The sequence below is a fragment of the Budorcas taxicolor genome, chromosome 16, assembly GCF_023091745.1.
Source record: "Budorcas taxicolor isolate Tak-1 chromosome 16, Takin1.1, whole genome shotgun sequence".
NCBI classification, from domain to species: Eukaryota; Metazoa; Chordata; class Mammalia; order Artiodactyla; family Bovidae; genus Budorcas; species Budorcas taxicolor.
The window spans coordinates 20,183,488-20,202,026 of record NC_068925.1 but is presented as its reverse complement, the minus strand read 5'-3'; the positions used below and the strand labels follow the sequence as shown (position 1 = coordinate 20,202,026).

The 18,539-nt window shown below is 38.0% G+C and overlaps 1 protein-coding gene across 1 annotated transcript in view; it reads left to right on the top strand.

The window, feature by feature from the left end:
• USH2A (usherin) overlaps positions 1 to 18,539 on the top strand; it is a 930,744-nt gene that overhangs the window by 617,082 nt on the left and 295,123 nt on the right. Inside the window, exons 41-42 of the mRNA XM_052653949.1 lie at positions 4,482 to 4,816; positions 6,171 to 6,293. Coding sequence (XP_052509909.1) covers positions 4,482 to 4,816; positions 6,171 to 6,293 — 458 coding nt within the window. The remainder of the gene's footprint in view (positions 1 to 4,481; positions 4,817 to 6,170; positions 6,294 to 18,539) is intronic.

Below are 18,539 nucleotides of genomic sequence, written 5' to 3'. Positions count from 1 at the left end.
ATCTAGTATTGTACTATATGTATTTAAATAATATTAAAACAACATATTTATGCTTCAGAATTATTTGCTCACCTTCAGAAAGGTTCAGAAAGATCTTCAGATCTCCAGAATCAGTGTTCTAATGACATTACTTATCTGGTAAACAGAGGCAGTATGACATCAGTAAAGTGATTTCTTTTTTTAAAAGATAAGATTTGAAAATAAAAATTGCGGATGGATAAAATCTGAGGAACAGAAGCATGGTCTTTAATATGTTGGGTAAAAGGTTCATTCAATATTTAGCATATGGAGTCATTCCAAATATTAGGATGAGGAAAATTGTCAATAATATTATTGACAATAATAATAATAATTTCAGTTCTACCAACATTTATTGAGCATCTGTACATCTTAATGAGTGCCTCTTTAGGCGCTGAGGACACAGTTAAGATCAAGACAAAATCTCTACCTACATGGAGTGTACATTTTACACAAAACAATATAAATAAATAAAATGCTCAGAAATGGAAAAATACTTGGGGGAGAATCAAGTCAGGTTAAGAGGAATATAGACTACCAGTTGATCGGTTGAGAGATAATACAGGAACTGGACTGGTATTTCACTCTAGTTCTTAGCATTTTGCACCATCTGGTCTTTTTACCACCATTCCCCCTATAAGAACTTGCAGTCTGATAGGGAAAACAAGGAAACGTCACATACTTAGGCCAACTGGAAAATAACCCAAAGTAACATCTTTGTAAGTGTAAAAAGATGAGCTATGTCTTGGCATAGATATGAGCCTTAAGAAAGGAAAGTTGCATAAACAACAAGGTTCTCCATAGGGAATTATATTCAATATCCTATAATAAACCATAATGGAAAAGAATATGAAAAAGAATATATATATATGAATAACTGAATCACTTCGCTATATAGCAGCAATTAGCACAACATTGCAAATCAACTATACTTCAGTAAAATAAATTTTAAAAAAGAAAAAGGGGAAACTTGCACATATTATTAATATCTTATTTGATTATAAGGAAAACAACATACAATGTCAAAGAGGTTGTATTATCTGAAAAAGTGAAAGCAACACACTTTGATGTATTTATTCATTTAAGAAAATGCATTTCATTGTATACAGTTGGTAAAAATACCAAAACCTGTAAAAGAAAGTTTAATAAAACTCTAATTTAGAATTATGCTATAGATCCAAAACTTCTAAATTAAATAAAATATTAGCAAATTGAACAAGGATACTTATTCTTAGCCCAGTCTCAGCCCATTATATCGATCTTCATAAAAACTCTTATTCATAAAGTTCTTTTTTTCTTTATTTTTATTTGAAGGATAATTGCAATAGTGTTGGTTTCTGCCATAGATCACCATGGATCAGTCATAGGTATACTTGTGTTCCCTTCCTCTTGAGCTTCCCTCCCACCTCCCATCTTAGCCCATCCCTCTAGGTTGTCACAGAACCCTGACTTGAGCTCCCTGAGACATATAGCAAATTCCCACTGGCTGTCTATTTTATATATGTTAGGTTTATGTAGTTTTAAAATGTGATGTGATGAAGTTAAAGAAATTAGAATTAAATCACAATGTTTTTGTGTTACTTTTTTCAAGTCTAAAGCCAATCAACTAAACCACCTTCATAAATTTTTGTTTATGACCAGGATCATGCAGGTGCCTTAATTGTTTAGGGCCACACTTCAGAGATCTGATTGAATAGGTGAAAGTCAGTAGTTCCTTAAACACCTACCCACCTGTCCTATCTTATGCAAATATATAGTAAATAAACAGAGAAATGGAAATCCAAGCAATTAAGAACCACACAAATGAAAGAAACTATTGTGGTCAACAAAGCATCTCTAAAAGAAACATTTTATTCTAAGCCATAAGTGACACTTTATTTTTAAAATTTCAGTGCAAAAGTCTTGTTTTAGAGAACATCTTTTGCTTATTAAGCCAGGAACATGGTCCTTAGTCTGAGTTTTTTGGGCTACAACAATATTTTATAATCCTTCATCTGAGCAATAGATAAATAAAAGGCCACGGGAAATTAAACTGAAAGTTTTAATCTCACATATTTTGGCCACACTGTAATAAATGTAGTCTTAAGCATTGGAAAGAATGGAATCCAATATTTCACTAACTGGCTCCTTAAAAAAGCTTGGTCACATTTATTTTTAGTAATAGCTCCAGGATGTTTTCAAGAGGATGATCAAATTAGATACCATTTCTGTTAGCCTACTCACTATAATGACAATGGCCTTCTCCACCTTGCTCTAAATTCCTTCTAAAATTTTTCTGTAGAAGTAGAGTCATGTCTTCTAACTCAGTACTGTCAAAAAGATATATCTTCCTAAGCCTTTAACTTTTTAAGTGAGAAAAATAGCAAATTTCTGGATGCAAACATTTATAGTAGAGAACACAAGGATTTTTTAGCTCTTCAAATGACTGTCTTCAGAGTCATTACATCACATCTCTTAATCTCTGCAGGTTGATATCTTATTCAGATTTTTATTTTATGAATATTTTCTTAGCCTCAATAACCGAGTTCCAAATCAATTCACTCTCAGCTCAACTGCGAACACAGACTACATCTGAAATTTGTAGTTTGAATTCTTTCAAGGACTGCCAAGCCTTGACCTGAACTCTCAGAATATTCTAGTTCCAGAGGCAAGTGGCATTCCACATGTGAGTCAGGTAGAACTGAGCTGTGATAACCATTCCATTTTTTATTTGCAAGTACCAGGAAGCCCTGTAAGTCTGACCTTGACTCATTTCTGAAGCCCACAAAGAACACTGTACCACCAAAATAAATAGAATCCTATGTCTGCTTTATAAACTTTGCTTAATTTAGGCCTCTTTGGTCTCGCCTCCACCTAGGCAAATCCTCTGTGCTCATAAGGAACACATCTAAAACTTGTCTTCACCAGCACATTTTGGAACTCTCTTCTCCTAGAAGTTTTTAAAAGCAGCAGTGATTTTAAGCCATGTAGTAAAATTTCAGTAGATGCCAAGTCCTTGTTAATTATAAATTAGGACTGTAATCATCAAGCAGCTGCCCAAATGGCATGTTGTTGTTGTTTAGTCACTCAGTCATGTCCAACTGTTGGTGACCCCAAGGACGGTAGCCCACCAGGCTTCTCTGTCCTTCACTACCTCCCAGAGCTCACCCAAGGCTCAGTCATGTCCACTGATAGGTGATTCCATCCAACCATCTCATTCCCTGTTGCCCCTTTCTTCTCCTGCCCTCAATCTAAGTCTTTTGTGTCTACAACAATTAGTAAGAGTACCCTATGAAAATCTCAGGTTAGATTGCTCCCGGAGGAAACTTCTTTCCTTTAAGACAGAAAATTTTAGTTCATCCTTCTCTGTTCTAATTTCTCTATTACACGTTTCAGAATTTGAATTTGTGTAGAACTCTACGTGTAGGTATCACTATATCACTTTGTGGAAAACTCGTTTAAATTATCAAAATAGCTGCATGCTAAGGAAAATATAATGCCATCAGCCATGACTGCAATTACTTGTTAAACTCCATCTCTGAGTATTTGGCATTAAATAAGTGTACAATTTAGGCTCTGTTCTCATGAAGCTTACAGTCTATTTGGGAGATGAAATATATACTCTAAAATTTAAAGAACATTGCAAGGCAAGAAAAATAAAGATGAAGCAGGATGGCATATAAATAATGGATTTTCAGTGACCTATGTGCATTTTTCTAGGGTCTTTTCCCCCTACAAGAGCATAAGTTGGGTTAGCACAATCCCGTTACAATATTTAGTCCGAGAAGAAAAAGAACATTAAACATTATTAGCAAACATTGTTGTTTCTTTCTTCTGACGTTCACATCTATGACAGACAGGATCATTTTTGCTTGCTTTTTTAAAGCTTTCCACACGTCTCTTCTCTGCGAAAAGGATACGTTGCTTTCTTTGCTACATTATGCTCTAGAGAGATTCAGAAGCTCAATTTCACATTCTCAGAAAATGCAAAGAATGATTTCTGCACTCCCACCACCACCATCCAAAAACAGAATAGTGACATATTTAGAATACACACTTATAATGCAAAACAAGGAATTCTGATAGTTCATCTAATTGAGTTATAAAGAAGGACACTCTCAAATCCTGCTGCTGCCCCACTGATGCGTGTGGATGTGTGAATTCTCTCCATGTGTGTGCTCTGCTTCTTTCCAGACACCCATGGTGGAGATGAATCACTGAGGTGTGTGTAGTCTGACAGTCTAAGAAAGTCTCCAGACTAACAGCCCAACCCAGGAAACACCATCTCATTTAGTTCCTGGTGCACTGCTAATTGATCTGAAAACTCTTCATCACTGTCTAGTGTAAAGGGCTAAGTCAAAAGTGGGCATTTCTACAGTGACTTAACTGAAAACAAGACAGAGCAAAACGCCGGGCCCTGTGAACCTCCTCAGCTGCTCTGCTCCTATGTTGTCACATCGGTTCTAATTTTCCTTTTATTTCAGGTCACTTGGAAGCCCCCCCTCATCCTGAATGGAGACATCCTTAACTATGAGATCCGCATGCCTGACCCTCACATCACGATCACTAATGTGACTTCTTCTGTGCTGAGTCATGTTGTTACTCATCTGATTCCATTCACTAATTACTCCGTCACCATTGTGGCTTGCTCAGGGGGTAACGGGTATCTAGGGGGGTGCACAGAGAGCTTCCCTACCCACGTGACCACCCCTCCCGCCCTGCCGCAGGATCTTGGCCCATTGTCTGTGGTTCCACTAAGTGAATCATATGTTGGGATTTCCTGGCAGCCACCATCCAAGCCAAACGGACCTGATTTGAGGTAAGAGACAGCGATGATGCTTTTGGATTTTGTTGTGGTCTTCTCTGTTCGGGAAGGAAGGGAGGAGGCTCTTCCTCACATATGAATATACAACTAATTTCTTATTGGATATTCATATTTGTGACTTTTTTTATTGAAGTAGAATAGATTTACAATGTTTTGTTAATTTCTGCTGACCACAAAATGATTGAGCTATTCATATATATACATTCTTTTTTATATGATTTTCCATTGTGGTTTATCACAGGATATTTAATATAGTTCCCTGTGCTATACAGTAGGACCTGGTTGTTTATCCAATTTATGTATAATAGTTTGCATCTGCTAACCTCAGGTTCCCAATCCTTTCCTCCCCCACACACTCTGTGTCGGCCTTACTTATAACTTTCATACAGTTTCATCTTGTGTGTCTTGACGTATGGAACCATGAAAAGTTTATCATGGTAAAAATATCATTATATTGTGGGCACTAAAAATGGTTGAAGGGGCTTCCCAGGTGGCTCAGTGATAAAGAATCTGCCCGCCAGTGCAGGAGATGGGGGTTCAACCCCTGGGTCAGGAACATGCCCTAGAGAAGGAAATGACAACCCACTCGAATATTCTCGCCCGGAGAGTCCCGTGGACAGAGGATCCTGGCAGGCTACGGTCCATGGGATCACAAAAGAGTGAAGATATGACTTCGTGACTAAACAACAACAAAAGAAAACCTTGAAACAACAATTAATATTCTCTAATGATTCTCTACACAATCCGTCTCTTCATTTTCAAAGTATATTCTTACTATATGGTAAGCAAGTTTGATGCATGCTCTAAATGACACATTTGCACAAATATACCTCAAAATTCCAAAGCGTTAGCCAATAATTCTTTGGTATGCTATTACTATCTGGAAACTTGTAAAGCATATGGTCAGGAATATAGATGAAATAAAAGAATTGTGATTCTAAAATGGCTCTATAACAACTTGACATTTAGCCAAGACTATGAAGTCAATAATATTCTCGTTGTTTATAAAATATTGGTGGTAAAAGTCTTAGGAAGTCACTAACTTTATAAGTTTTTGTGCTTCTACTTTGAAACTGACAATGAAGTTTTGGTAAATCTGACATGGAAGAAATCTAAATGTCATCATTTTACTGATAATAGTAAAATGTAAATGGAGCTAATTGTTCCACTTAGCTACAGAGATGATACTTGTGCCAGAAAAAAAATGATTATCAGAAAAAAAGAATATTAAGACGTTTTCTTTATGTTCACACATACACACCACACACTCGTACCATGAGACAACCTGAATTTTGGTAAGAATATTAGGTGAGATAATCCTGATGTTTCTGCTTGTCTTTTGCTTCAGATATGAGCTTCTGAGATGTAAAATCCAGCAACCACTTGCATCATATCCCCCAGAAGATTTAAATATGTGGCACAATATTTATTCAGGAACTCAGCGGTTTTATGAAGATAAGGGTCTTAGCAGGTGAGATTACAAAAACTATAAAAACAAATGCTGGCATTCAGTTTGGGGCATGTTGAATAGTTTAGAGAATCTGAGTGTCTTCGTTGTGTGAGCAAGTTATCAGTTATGCAACAAAACGTGTTGGTTATTATTGGTGGCATTAATCATCGAACTGCAACAGTCAGCAGGTTTAATATTTGCCACCTTAACTGCACTCTTAAAAGAAGCTTTTTGAAGTTGAGTTTGTAGGAGTTTGAGTCTTACCCTCTTGCCTTTGTCACAGCTCTAATCGACACCATAAGAGAAAAATATGGAAATATTGAACATGTACAGAACTGGGGAAAGTTTGGGGCACTTGTAAAATGTTTGCTTTTCTAGGAAGCAATTTGTTGTAACTCATTGATTCAATTCACAAAAATTATTTAATTCACAGGCTTGGGACTTGAAAGAATTCAATCTAGAGTTTGAAGAAACCAAAAAATAAGCAAATAGGTAATGTCAGTAAAGAGCACCCCATGGGAGAGAAAGGAGGGCTATGTTTGTATTCATCCTGTGCTGGAGAACTAGGTTTGCTAGCCTTGGGGGAGTCAGTAAACTTCTCTGGGCTTCAATTTTGTTGTCCATAAAATGAGATTGGATGGGGTTAAGTGAAGTCTAAATTTTCATGAATCAAGAAATGTAGTGAAATTTTGGAGGGTCAGAAGTCACCACGCTGAGGGTGGTGTGGAGGGTGCTGAGCTCAATTTGAACCCAGGCAGTGACACAGCCCACAGTCCTCAAGCTGCTGGGTGGAGGGGGGGCCAAGCTTCTCTCCATTCAGCGGGACCTCAAGTCCTGGAGGTCTCATCCTCCAGACCACCCGTAGATATGCCACCCAGAAACCAGTCCAGCAAAGCCAAGAAGATGACCCACCCCTTTCCATGCTGCTGAAGGACTACCAGAACATCCCTGGAATTGCCAAGGTTGATGATGTTGTGAAGACTCCTATCTTTGGAAATGGACAACAAGAAGGAGATGCTAAAAATCAAGAAAGAGCAGTTGATGAGCAAGGTTGTGGAAAACCTGAAGGACACCAGCTCCTTGGAGGCTCGAATTGTTGCCTTGACTGTCAAGATCTGCAGTTATGAAGAACACAGGCAGAAATATTGAAAGGACAAAGCCCATAAGCACTATCTGCTGATGAGCATTGACAAGAGGCAAAAGATGCTCAGAAACCTCCGCGAGACCAACTATCCTGTCTTTGAGAAGACATGCAAGGAGTTGGGGATTGAGTACACTTTTCCCCCTCCATACCACTGAGAAGTCCACCACCACTAGGTGACCAAGAAGGCTCTGTGCATTTGGGTTTTCCAAGAGGTTCAAAAGCTGAAGAAGCAAAAAAGGGCCTTAAAAGCTGCAGCTGCAGCAGCCCAGAAACAAGGACAGAAGAACCCAGAAAGCCCTTCTGAAGTCAGACCAGAGGCAATCAAAAAAATCCAATAAATGTTGTTAAAGTCAAAAAAAAAAAAAAAAAAAGGAAATGTAATGAAATTTCAAAGAATCACAAATGTTATTTTATGAAAACTTTTCAGACCTATTTTTCAATAACTTTTCTATCAGGTTATTTTTCTAGACTCACTACTGACTAGCTCTGCTCTGAAGTCTGTTTACAATCTGACCTTGCCCCGCCTCCCTTCATCCCTACTCTCCTTGGCTTCTATGCTTCAGCTAGTTCGTAATGTGTTGGGCACCTCTAACAAGTGACACCCACTCCTAGACTTCTCCTCATGGCTGCCATTTCCCCTCTGTCTATCATCCTTCAAGTCTTGACCTAGAAGTCTTCTAGGTCACCTCTTCCTGGTCTGAATCAGCTGCTTCTTTAGTGTATTTCTATAGCACACCCCTTATATACCACTATTGTTTTTGCACTAATTTCACTGCTTATCTGGACACCCCATTATATTGTCAGGTACACCCTGAGGAAGGCCTTACCTTCAAGACCTCTGTATTGCAATCCTCACCACAGTGCCTGGCACATAGTGGGGGCTCCGGTCAATGCTAAGTGAAAGAATGTGTTTAGTAATATGTAAAGGATTGATTAGTCACTTCCCTGTGCCTTGGGATTCCTAGTGGCTCAAATGGTAGATAATCTGCCTGCAATGCAGGAGACTTGGGTTTAATTCCTGGTCAGGAAGATCCCCTGGAGAAGGAAATGGCAACCCAGTCCAGTGCTTAGCCTGGAGAATTCCATGGACAGAGGAGCCTGGCTGACTACAGTCCATGGGATCGCAAAGAGTTGGGCAAAACTGAGTGACTGATTTTCACTTTCACTTTCAAAGCATTGATTAGTCATTTCCCTGTGCCTTAGGAAGATTAACTACGGTGTTCTTATCTTTGGGGAATGGGTAAAACTAAGGAAAAGTCTCCTATTCATCTGAAAGTGTCATGGTGGGAAAACAGATATTGTGAGATACTTGAAGGGAGGAATACATAAATCTATTGACAGAATAAAGTGAACAAAATGAACCATATAAAATTGCCATTTTTCATGGCAAAAATGATCAAAAATGATATGTTATGAGCATATGCTTTTTGTTCAACCTAAATTATCATGGTCACTATTTACCACTATATTTGATTCACTATTTACTTAATCCAAAATTGCTATAAAATGATAACTTCAGTTGAAGAAATTCATTTTATTCAGCAATTTCATTTATTTTTACCATATGCTGAGGGACACTGTGATAAAAAACAAAGATGAGTAGCGTAGCCTTTTCCCTCAAAGAGCTCACAATCTCGTGGAAAAAACCACTCACACACATATACTAATTGCTATAATATCATCACATTTAACTACAGTTTCACCATCACTCCCTAGGGAAATCATATGGAAAGTAGTTTTCCATGATCTGTGAACTCTAAGTGTCTGAAATACAGCAATTTCCAAAATAAAGAGGACTTGTCTATTTAACATTGCTGAATGGATTTTTAGCCATGAGACATTTGGCAGAAAAAACACAGTAAGTCTCAGAAAGTTAATTTTATTTCTTCATAGAAGCAATGAAAACTTATTAAAGAATTAGGACCAAAGCCAAAATTTCATTATTGAATTTTTAGTGATGCTTGTAAGGATTTTTAATGAGAAGTCCAAATCAAAGACTTAAGGAAAGAAATTAAGTTAAATCCCCACAAATTATACTGAAACATAAGTTGACATAAACATATTGATGACAGCTGCTTCTAGAAAAGAAGTGTACCTGGGTCTCCTGAATTGCAGGCAGAGTCTTTACCGTCTGAGCCACTGGGAAGCCCACCCTAGAAAAAAATGTGCTGACGTGATATTTTGACTAGCCTCATGATACTAAACATCAAATATTTTTTCCTTTGTATCTCCATGTGCAAAGTAAAATATTACACTATTCAGATAGTTTAGTTTCTTCTGGATATAGTAGGTAAGGGGTAATTTGTCCTGAATTACACAACTAGTTGCCTAATTGCTGAATTTTGCTCTATATAGACACAAATGTAGGGGAACTGCAGGTTTATACTTCTTGTCACTTTCTAACTTTTATTCCTTCATGTACAAAGTGGCCAAGTTATGATTGTTAGGGGAACCATAACTTTGGATTTCCTGACATTTTCATCACTTGGAAAATCTGGAAAACTTGCTGTTGTCATCTGATGCTTCTTCAGTGAGTCAAGTTGAGTTTAACACACAAGGGCAGCCACCGCCTTTATTTTAAACATCAGTCCACCCTTAGGATTTTCAGAGCCTCACTGTGCCTTGTCTCCTGAGTGATCTGATAAAACTTCTGCAAACTTAGTGATGGCATGCCCTCCTCTTTGTTCTGGATCTGACAAGGGGAGAACAAGCTATAAGAAATGATAGCTTCTATTTTAAGGAAAATGTTGACTTGTAGATTATAGTAATTTAGCCACCATACAACAATTTAGCCACCATTGAGTTTATGAACGGAGGTATGTTCTAACTCCTATTACTTTCAATTATCTATAAATTCCTGCAAGTATTTCTTTATCAATGGCAGTCTGGAAAGAGACCTTCATATCCAAAATTTTTTTTTTACAAAATTCTATTTACAAAAAATGACTGAACTTGACTGTTTTCAAGTTTAAATGCTTAAGCTAAATATAGTAGAAAATCTAAGTTTGAATATTAATAACAGATTCTAATTTTTTGCCCTGCAAAATGAAATGTTTCAAGCCATTAAGAGGACATAGTTTCTAGAGAATGATAGTCAAAAGAATATGACATTCATTCCCCTTCTTTGTAATGAGATTCAGTCAGTTCAGTTCAGTCACTCAGTCATGTCCAACTCTTTATGACCCCATGAACCACAGTACACCAGGCCTCCCAGTCCATCACCAACTCCCAGAGTCCACCCAAACTCATATCTATTGAGTCAGTGATGCCATACAACCATCTCATTCTCTGTCGTCCCCTTCTCCTCCTGCCTTCAATCTTACCCAACATCAAGGTCTTTTCAAATGAGTCAGCTCTTTGCATCAGGTGGCCAAAGTACTGGAGTTTCAGCTTCAACATCAGTCCTTCCAGTGAACACCCAGGACTGATTTCCTTTAGGATGGACTGGTTGGATCTCCTTGCAGTCCAAGAGACTCTCAAGAGTCTTCTTCAACACCACAGTTCAAAAGAATCAATTTTGGGGGGCTCAGCTTTCTTTATAGTCCAACTCTCACATCCATACATGACCACAGAAAAACCATATCCTTGACTAGATGGACCTTTGTTGGCAAAGTAATGTTTCTGCTTCTCAATATGCTATCTAGGTTGGTCATAACTTTTCTTCCAAGGAGTAAGCGTCTTTTAATTTCATGGCTGCAGTCACCATCTGCAGTGATTTTGGAGCCCAAAGAAATAAAGTCAGCCACTGTTTCCACTGTTTCCCCATCTATTTGCCATGAAGTGATGGGACCAGATGATGCCATGATCTTAGTTTTCTGAATGTTGAGCTTTAAGCCAACTTTTTGTTCTCTTCTTTCACTTTCATCAAGAGGCTTTTTAGTTCCTCTTCACTTTCTGCCATAAGGGTGGTGTCATCTGCATATCTGAGGTTACTGATATTTTTCCCGGCAATCTTGATTCCAGCTTGTGCTTCATCCAGCCAGCGTTTCTCATGATGTACTCTGCATATAAGTTAAATAAGCAGGGTGACAATATACAGCCTTGACAAACTCCTTTTCCTTTTTGGAATTAATTTGTAATGAGATTAAATATGCACAAATAACATTTTCTGCTTTTCTAATGTGGAAAGACTGGGTCAGTTCCATGACACATGTTCCTATAGCATAAACATATTCAGTTCAGTTCCATTCAGTTCAGTCGCTCAGTCGTGTCTGACTCTTTGCGACCCCATGAATCGCAGCACGCCAGGCCTCCCTGTTCATCACTATCTCCCGGAGTTCACTCAGACTCACGTCCATCCAGTCCGTGATGCCATCCAGCCATCTCATCCTCTGTCATCCCCTTCTCCTTCTGCCCCCAATCCCTCCCAGCATCAAAGTCTTTTCCAATGAATCAACTCTTTGCATGAGGTGGCCAAAGTGCTGGAGTTTCAGCTTTAGCATCATTCCTTCCAAAGAAATCCCAGGGTTGATCTCCTTCAGAATGGACTGGTTGGATCTCCTTGCAGTCCAAGGGACTCTCAAGAGTCTTCTCCAACACCGCAGTTCAAAAGCATCAATTCTTCAGCACTCAGCCTTCTTCACAGTTCAACTCTCACAATTCAAGTTGTAGGTATTAAGTAAAGGAGTTAGCTTCATGAATGTGGAGGGTGAATGGAAGGACCACCAATGTGAGGTAGATCCTGTTATTTTCTTCCTCAATATTACAACGTGCATCCAAGTTGGGTTTATAGATGAAATGGGCTTCTTTGGTGGCTCAGATAACAAAGAATCTGCCTACAATACAGGAGACCTATCTTTGGTCCTTGGGCCGGGACGATCCCTTGGAGAAGGAAATGGAAACCCACTCCCGTATTCTTACCTAGGTAATCCCATGGACAGAGGAGCCTGGTGGGCTACAGTCCATGGGGTCACGAAGAGTCAGACACAACTTTCACTTCACTTTTCACTTTATCAATGAAGGCCAACTCTGTTACATTGGTGTACCATCTGTTAGCAATGTACATATTTCAAAATGAGCAAATATATATCTATTTCACATATAATTTAGTAGAGTCACAGTGCTTTTTTCCCTTTTTTTTCTTCATTGTTCTAAGTTTGCCTCATTCTGTCCTTTTCTAAGTGTCATCATATTGAAAACTTACCTCATGGAAAAGGAACCCCTAAATCTGAAAGGAATGCTTTTTTTCATTGAAGGCTTTATTACCTAATGTTTTCTTTAAAAACAAAAAGGAAATCAGGTTACTTTGCTTTCATTTCTTTTTCATGTTGATGATCAGTAGAACAGAGACAGAAATCACAGTAAGGTTATCTTGGGTATCACATTCTGGTAGCAGAAATATAGATCGCTACAGGAATAAGACAGCTGCAACTTTCACTCACGATCTAAATGTATCATAACTTTCAAGTGTGATCATCATTACATTTCAATTTTCAAAAGCAAAAGACCTTCAGCATTTTTAGGGAAAAAAAATCTTTCCACAACAAATACATGAGGAAAAGGTATCCACCATCAATGAAAAATCTAAACAACTGCAGGTTTAAGCAGTGGAAATAGTGTTGAATTTTTGTTTGTTTGTGTATTTATTTATTCCCACAAAGGATATGAGGATGTAAGGAATAGTATCTATCAAAGGTTTTGCAAATCCTCTAGTGTGTAATGTTGTTCTAAAGCATGTGTTGGGTTGTGGCAGAAATGAAGAGTTAATAGGAGGAGCCACTGAATAGCCTGCATTTTTTGGAATCATGATTTATATTGGTGACAATATTGACATGTGAATTCTGTTAGGACAGAAATAAAGTTGACACGTTTTTAATTCTAATGAAAATCACCTGAGACACTAAAGAATTTTATTGGTTCCCAAAACCTCAGACCCTTTCAAGATCTAAGTGTTAGTCGCTTAGTCGTGCCTGACTCATTGCAACCCCATTGAGTGCAGCCCACCAGGCTCCTCTGTCAATGAGATTTTCCAGGCAAGGATACTGGAGTGGGTTGCCATTTTCTTTTGCCCTAAATGATGCTTCTTACTGACCAAATTACTATTTGCCATCCATAGCCCATGTTGTCTCCTCTGTGAAGACTTCCTGTCTAGATTAGGTTAAATTAGATGCTCTATCTGATGTATATGGAAAGAAAAAGAAATAAATGAATATGTATTTTAGAGGTCCCCATTTAAAAACATGTTTCTACGTATACACAAACACACACACACTCCAGTAGGACAGACATTACATTCACTTTGCTTAGTATCTGGCATGTTGTTCAATTGCCCAGTCATGTCCAACTCTGCAAACCCATGGATTTGACTAGGTGTGCAACACCACACCTCCCTGTCCCTCACCATCTCCTGAAGTTTGCCAGAATTCATTTCCATTGCATCAGTGATGCCATCCAGCCATCTCATCATCTGATGCCCTCTTCTCCTTCTGCCCTCAATCTTTCCCAGCATCAGGGACTTTTCCAATAAGTTGGCTGTTCACATCAGATGACCAAAATACTGGGACTTCATCTTCAGCATCAGTCCTTCCAGCAAGTTATCAGGGTTGATCTCCCTTAAGATTAACTGGTTTGATCTCCTTGTTATCCAAGGGACTCTCAGGAGTCTTCTCCAGCACCACAGTTCGATGGCATCAGTTCTTTGGTGCTCTGCCTTCTTTACAGTCCATGACCACCAGGAAGACTATAGTCTTGAGCATATGTTGGCAGAATAATGTCTCTGGTTTTCAACACACTGTCTATGTTTGTCATAGCTTTCCTGCCAAGGCATGTTGTTAGTGCTAATAAATATTTTTTGAATGAATGAACAAATTAATTAATGAATAAAATAATGGTATATCAAACACAAAAAAGCAATATAATTTGCAAGCAAAAAAAAATCTTTCTAAATTTTAGTAAGGATCATTTCTTTATTGGATAGATAGACTTTTATGTCACTAGTCAAATTATATGTGACCTGAAAGATATGAGACTGAATGCTTTAGTAACTATTTAGTATTCATTAATTTATTTATAAAATTATCTACTCAATAAACAGATTAAAATCTTCATCATCTAGTTTTCTCATTCATTCATTTGAGTAATAACAATTGAACCTTGAAATGAGTCTTGTTCCACAAATAAGATTTTAATATGTATTATCTTTTAAAAGGAAGGATACCAGAGTCATGTCTATTTCACAACAAGTTCATCATTTTCTGTGTGGATGAAGGGAGGGGCTAGAGAATGATCTAAATCAATCATTTAGGGGATGTCTAGTACAACAGCCTAGTATTCCTAAGTAGACCTTCAAACAGCTGTTTTACTGGCTACAATATAGACTGAATACAAGTTTTCATTTACTTTGCAGATTTCAGAAGCTACATCTTACAGGATTTGCAATGGTACATTTTTCAAAACATACCCAAAAACCATAATTAGTATTTAGAGAAGATATTGATTGATATACATAAGTTTTGCATGAGTATATGATGTCAACTGAAAGAGCATTTTTCTTTTAAAAGTATTTTATCATTAAATGGAATATCCCATTTGATATCAACACAAGTCTATTTTTAAAAAAATCAATATACTAGAGAAAATGAACAAAATACCTGAAGCAAATGAATATTTTCCTTTTTGACATGAAGTGGTGAAATATATGCTGACCCATGTAGACAGAGGTATACGTAATTACTGACAAAGATTAGGTTTCAGATGTCATGAAAACAGTATATTTTAGTTCATTTTAAAGAGTTCAAGATCTTATTACTTAAAATTTTAACTGAAAAATGAAAATTAAATAAAATGCAAAAGATAAATGCATGACATCCAGTGAAATGCTTACTGATTTCTCAATTCAGTAAAATAATAGTGAATAGTGGAAATAATTTAATATTAGAAATGAATAAAGTACAGGCCCACCTAATCTTCTTAACTAGCTGTGCAACATTAGGCAAAGGCTGTTTATATAGCATTCACATTGTGATAATAATGTTACATAGTGTTTACATTATATTATGTATTATAAGAAATCTAGGCATTTAAAGAATGAAAAATATGCATATAGCCTATGCAAAGATTATACTATTTTTTATAAGGGACTTGAGCATCTTCAAGTCCCTTATATAAATAGTCAGAACTGCACTTGAAACAATGAACTGGTTCCAAATTGAGAAAGGAGTACGTCAAGGCTGTATACTGTCTCCCTGCTTATTTAACTTATATGTAGAGTACATTATGTGAAATACTGGGCTGGATGAAGCACAAGCTGAAATCAAGATTGCCAGGAGAAATATCAATAATCTCAGATATGCAGATGACACCACCCTTATGGCAGATGTGAAGAGGAACAAAAGAGCCTCTTGATGAAGGTGAAAGAGTGAAAAAGCTGGTTTAAAACTCAACATTCAAAAAACTAAGATCATAGCATCCTGTCCCATCACTTCATGGCAAATAGATGGGGAAACAATGGAAACAATGGCAGACTATTTTCTTGAGCTCTAAAATCACTGCAGACGGTGACTGCTGCCATGGAATTTAAAGACATGCTCCTTGGAGGAAAAGCTATGACAAACCTAGACAGCATATTAAAAAGCAGAGACATTACTTTGCCAACAAAGATCCATCTAGTCAAGGCTATGGTTTTTCCAGTGGTCATGTATGGATGTGAGAGTTGGACTGTGAAGAAAGCTGAGAGCCGAAGAATTGATGCTTTTAAACTGTGGTGTTGGAGAAGACTCTTGAGAGTCCCTTGGACTGCAAGGAGATCCAACCAGTCCATTCTAAAGGAGGTCAGTCCTGGGTGTTCATTGGAAGGACTGATGCTGAAGTTGAAGCTCCAATACTTTGGCCACCTTATGTGAAGAACTGACTCATTAGAAAAGACCCTGATGCTAGGAAAGATTGAAGGTGGGAGGAGAAGGGGATGACAGAGGATGAGATGGTTGAATGGCATCACCAACTCAATGCACATGAGTTTGAGTAAACTCCAGGAGTTGGTGATGGACAGGGAAGCCTAGCGTGCTGCAGCCCATGGGGTCACGAAGAGTCAGACACAACTGAGTGACTGAACTGAACTGAATTTGAGCATCCTCAAATTTTGGTATCCATGGGGGTGCTGTAACCCATTCCCTGCAGATACTAAGAGGCCTCTACTTTGAAAACAGGCATTCCAATTATATGTATCTGTGTGGCCTAAATTTCTTCTGCATAGACATAAATCATATATTTCATCATACCTAAATTATGATGAAATAATTTCAAGCAACACAGGAAGAACTAAGGCCCTACAGACCTTATTTGCAATTCATCATTTTAGCACTGCCTGATGTTTAAATTCCACTTATAAAAAGAACCACGAAAATGATATCACTTTAAAGCCATCAAGATTACTAACTGTATCATAAAATAAACATATAGAAGAACAATTTAAATATTGTAGGAGAGATTAAGCATCCAGACTCTAGCTAAGTTTCTTTTGAGCCATTTTGGGGAGTAAAGTACAATTAAAACTATTTTACCCAGGGACAGAGCTAATGATGGCAAGGTCGCTAGTTCAGGTCCCATGAGAGCCATTAGCTGTGTTTCATTTGACTGTCACAGACTTGCTCCCCTCTTAACCATGAATCACCATCCTTCACATTCATACTGGTGGTTACAAAGGACATTTGGCAAGATTATTTGGATGTGTAAGCAAAAGTCTCTCCCATCTGCCATAAAAAAACTCAGAGATCAAGCCTCAGTGATATGACATCATCTAGCTGACCATGGTGTTTTTTATTATCATCATCATCGCCATCATGATGACACTGGCAATAAAGCATCATGGGCAAAAGAGCAGGCTCTGGAATCAGATTGTCCAGGTTTGAGTCTGTACTTCCCATTTCCTAGCTCAATAACTTTGATTAGTTATTTATTTTCCTAATTTTCAAAGCAGGTATTATAATAGTATGGTGAAGAATGAATGAGCAAAACATGCAGAAAATTCCTGATATGTATTATGTACTCAGTAAATACTGTTATTATTATCTTTCAGTTGTCATTGTCATGTAGGCATTTGTTGTTATTGTTGTTTAGTTGCTAGGTCATGTCCTATACTTCTGTGACCCTATGGACTGTAGCCCGCCAGGCTCCTCTATCCATGGGATTTCCCAGGCAAGTGTACTGGAGTGGGTTGCCATTTCCTCCTCCAGAGGATCTACCCGACCCAGTGATGGAATGCAATCTCCTGCTTGGCAGGTGGATTCTGTACCATTGAGCCACTTGTGAAGCCTATGGACTATTTAGCACTTGCTGAAGAGCATATGTATGAGTTTCCTACCACTGTTGGGTGGCTTAAAACAGCAGAAATATATTCTCTTACAGTTTTGGAAGCTGAAAGTTTGGAATGTAAGTACTGTCAGGACTGTGTTCCCTCCAAAGCCTCTAGAAAATAACCATTTCTTGCCTCTTCCAACTGCTGGTAGTCCCAGTTGCTCCTTGGCTTATGACAGCATGAAGCCAATTTCTTCCCCTATCTTCTCCTTGTGAACATTTTCTCCCTGTGTGTGTCTGTAACAAAATTTCCCTCTTCTTTCTATCAGTCCTTTGGATTTAGAGCTCTCCCCAGTCCAGTATAAACTCATGTTAACTTTATCTCATCTGCAAAGACCCCATTTCCAAATAAGGTCACATTTGCAAGTACCAGGGGTTAAGACTTAAACGTATCTTGGGGGGTGGCAGCATAAACCCACAATAGCATACAAAACAAAAAAAAAGAGAGAGAGAGAAAAGGACACATGGAGATGAGGTAAAGCAGAGAGAGCTACAATATCTGATGGTAGTATTTATTTGGGGAAATAGATAGTAAATAGCTTCAAAAATATTAGTAAGTCTTAACCTATAGCTGCAATAACAGAGCAAATGTGCCTGAGGACAAGCCCAGCAAAAATACCTTCAGGCCATGAGTGAGAAACAAAGTCAGGCAAGCAGACTTCTTCTGTGGGTAGTGGGAAAATTCTGTGAGCATCCTGATGTAACTTTGGCTAAGTTCTTTATCACAGTCCTGCAAATGGCATCCTCTCTTTCTTGTCATTATTGAGACAAATTCCTTGGGCCCTGCATTGAATGTGATGATCTATGAAACCCAAAGAAAGTGATGATCTGAG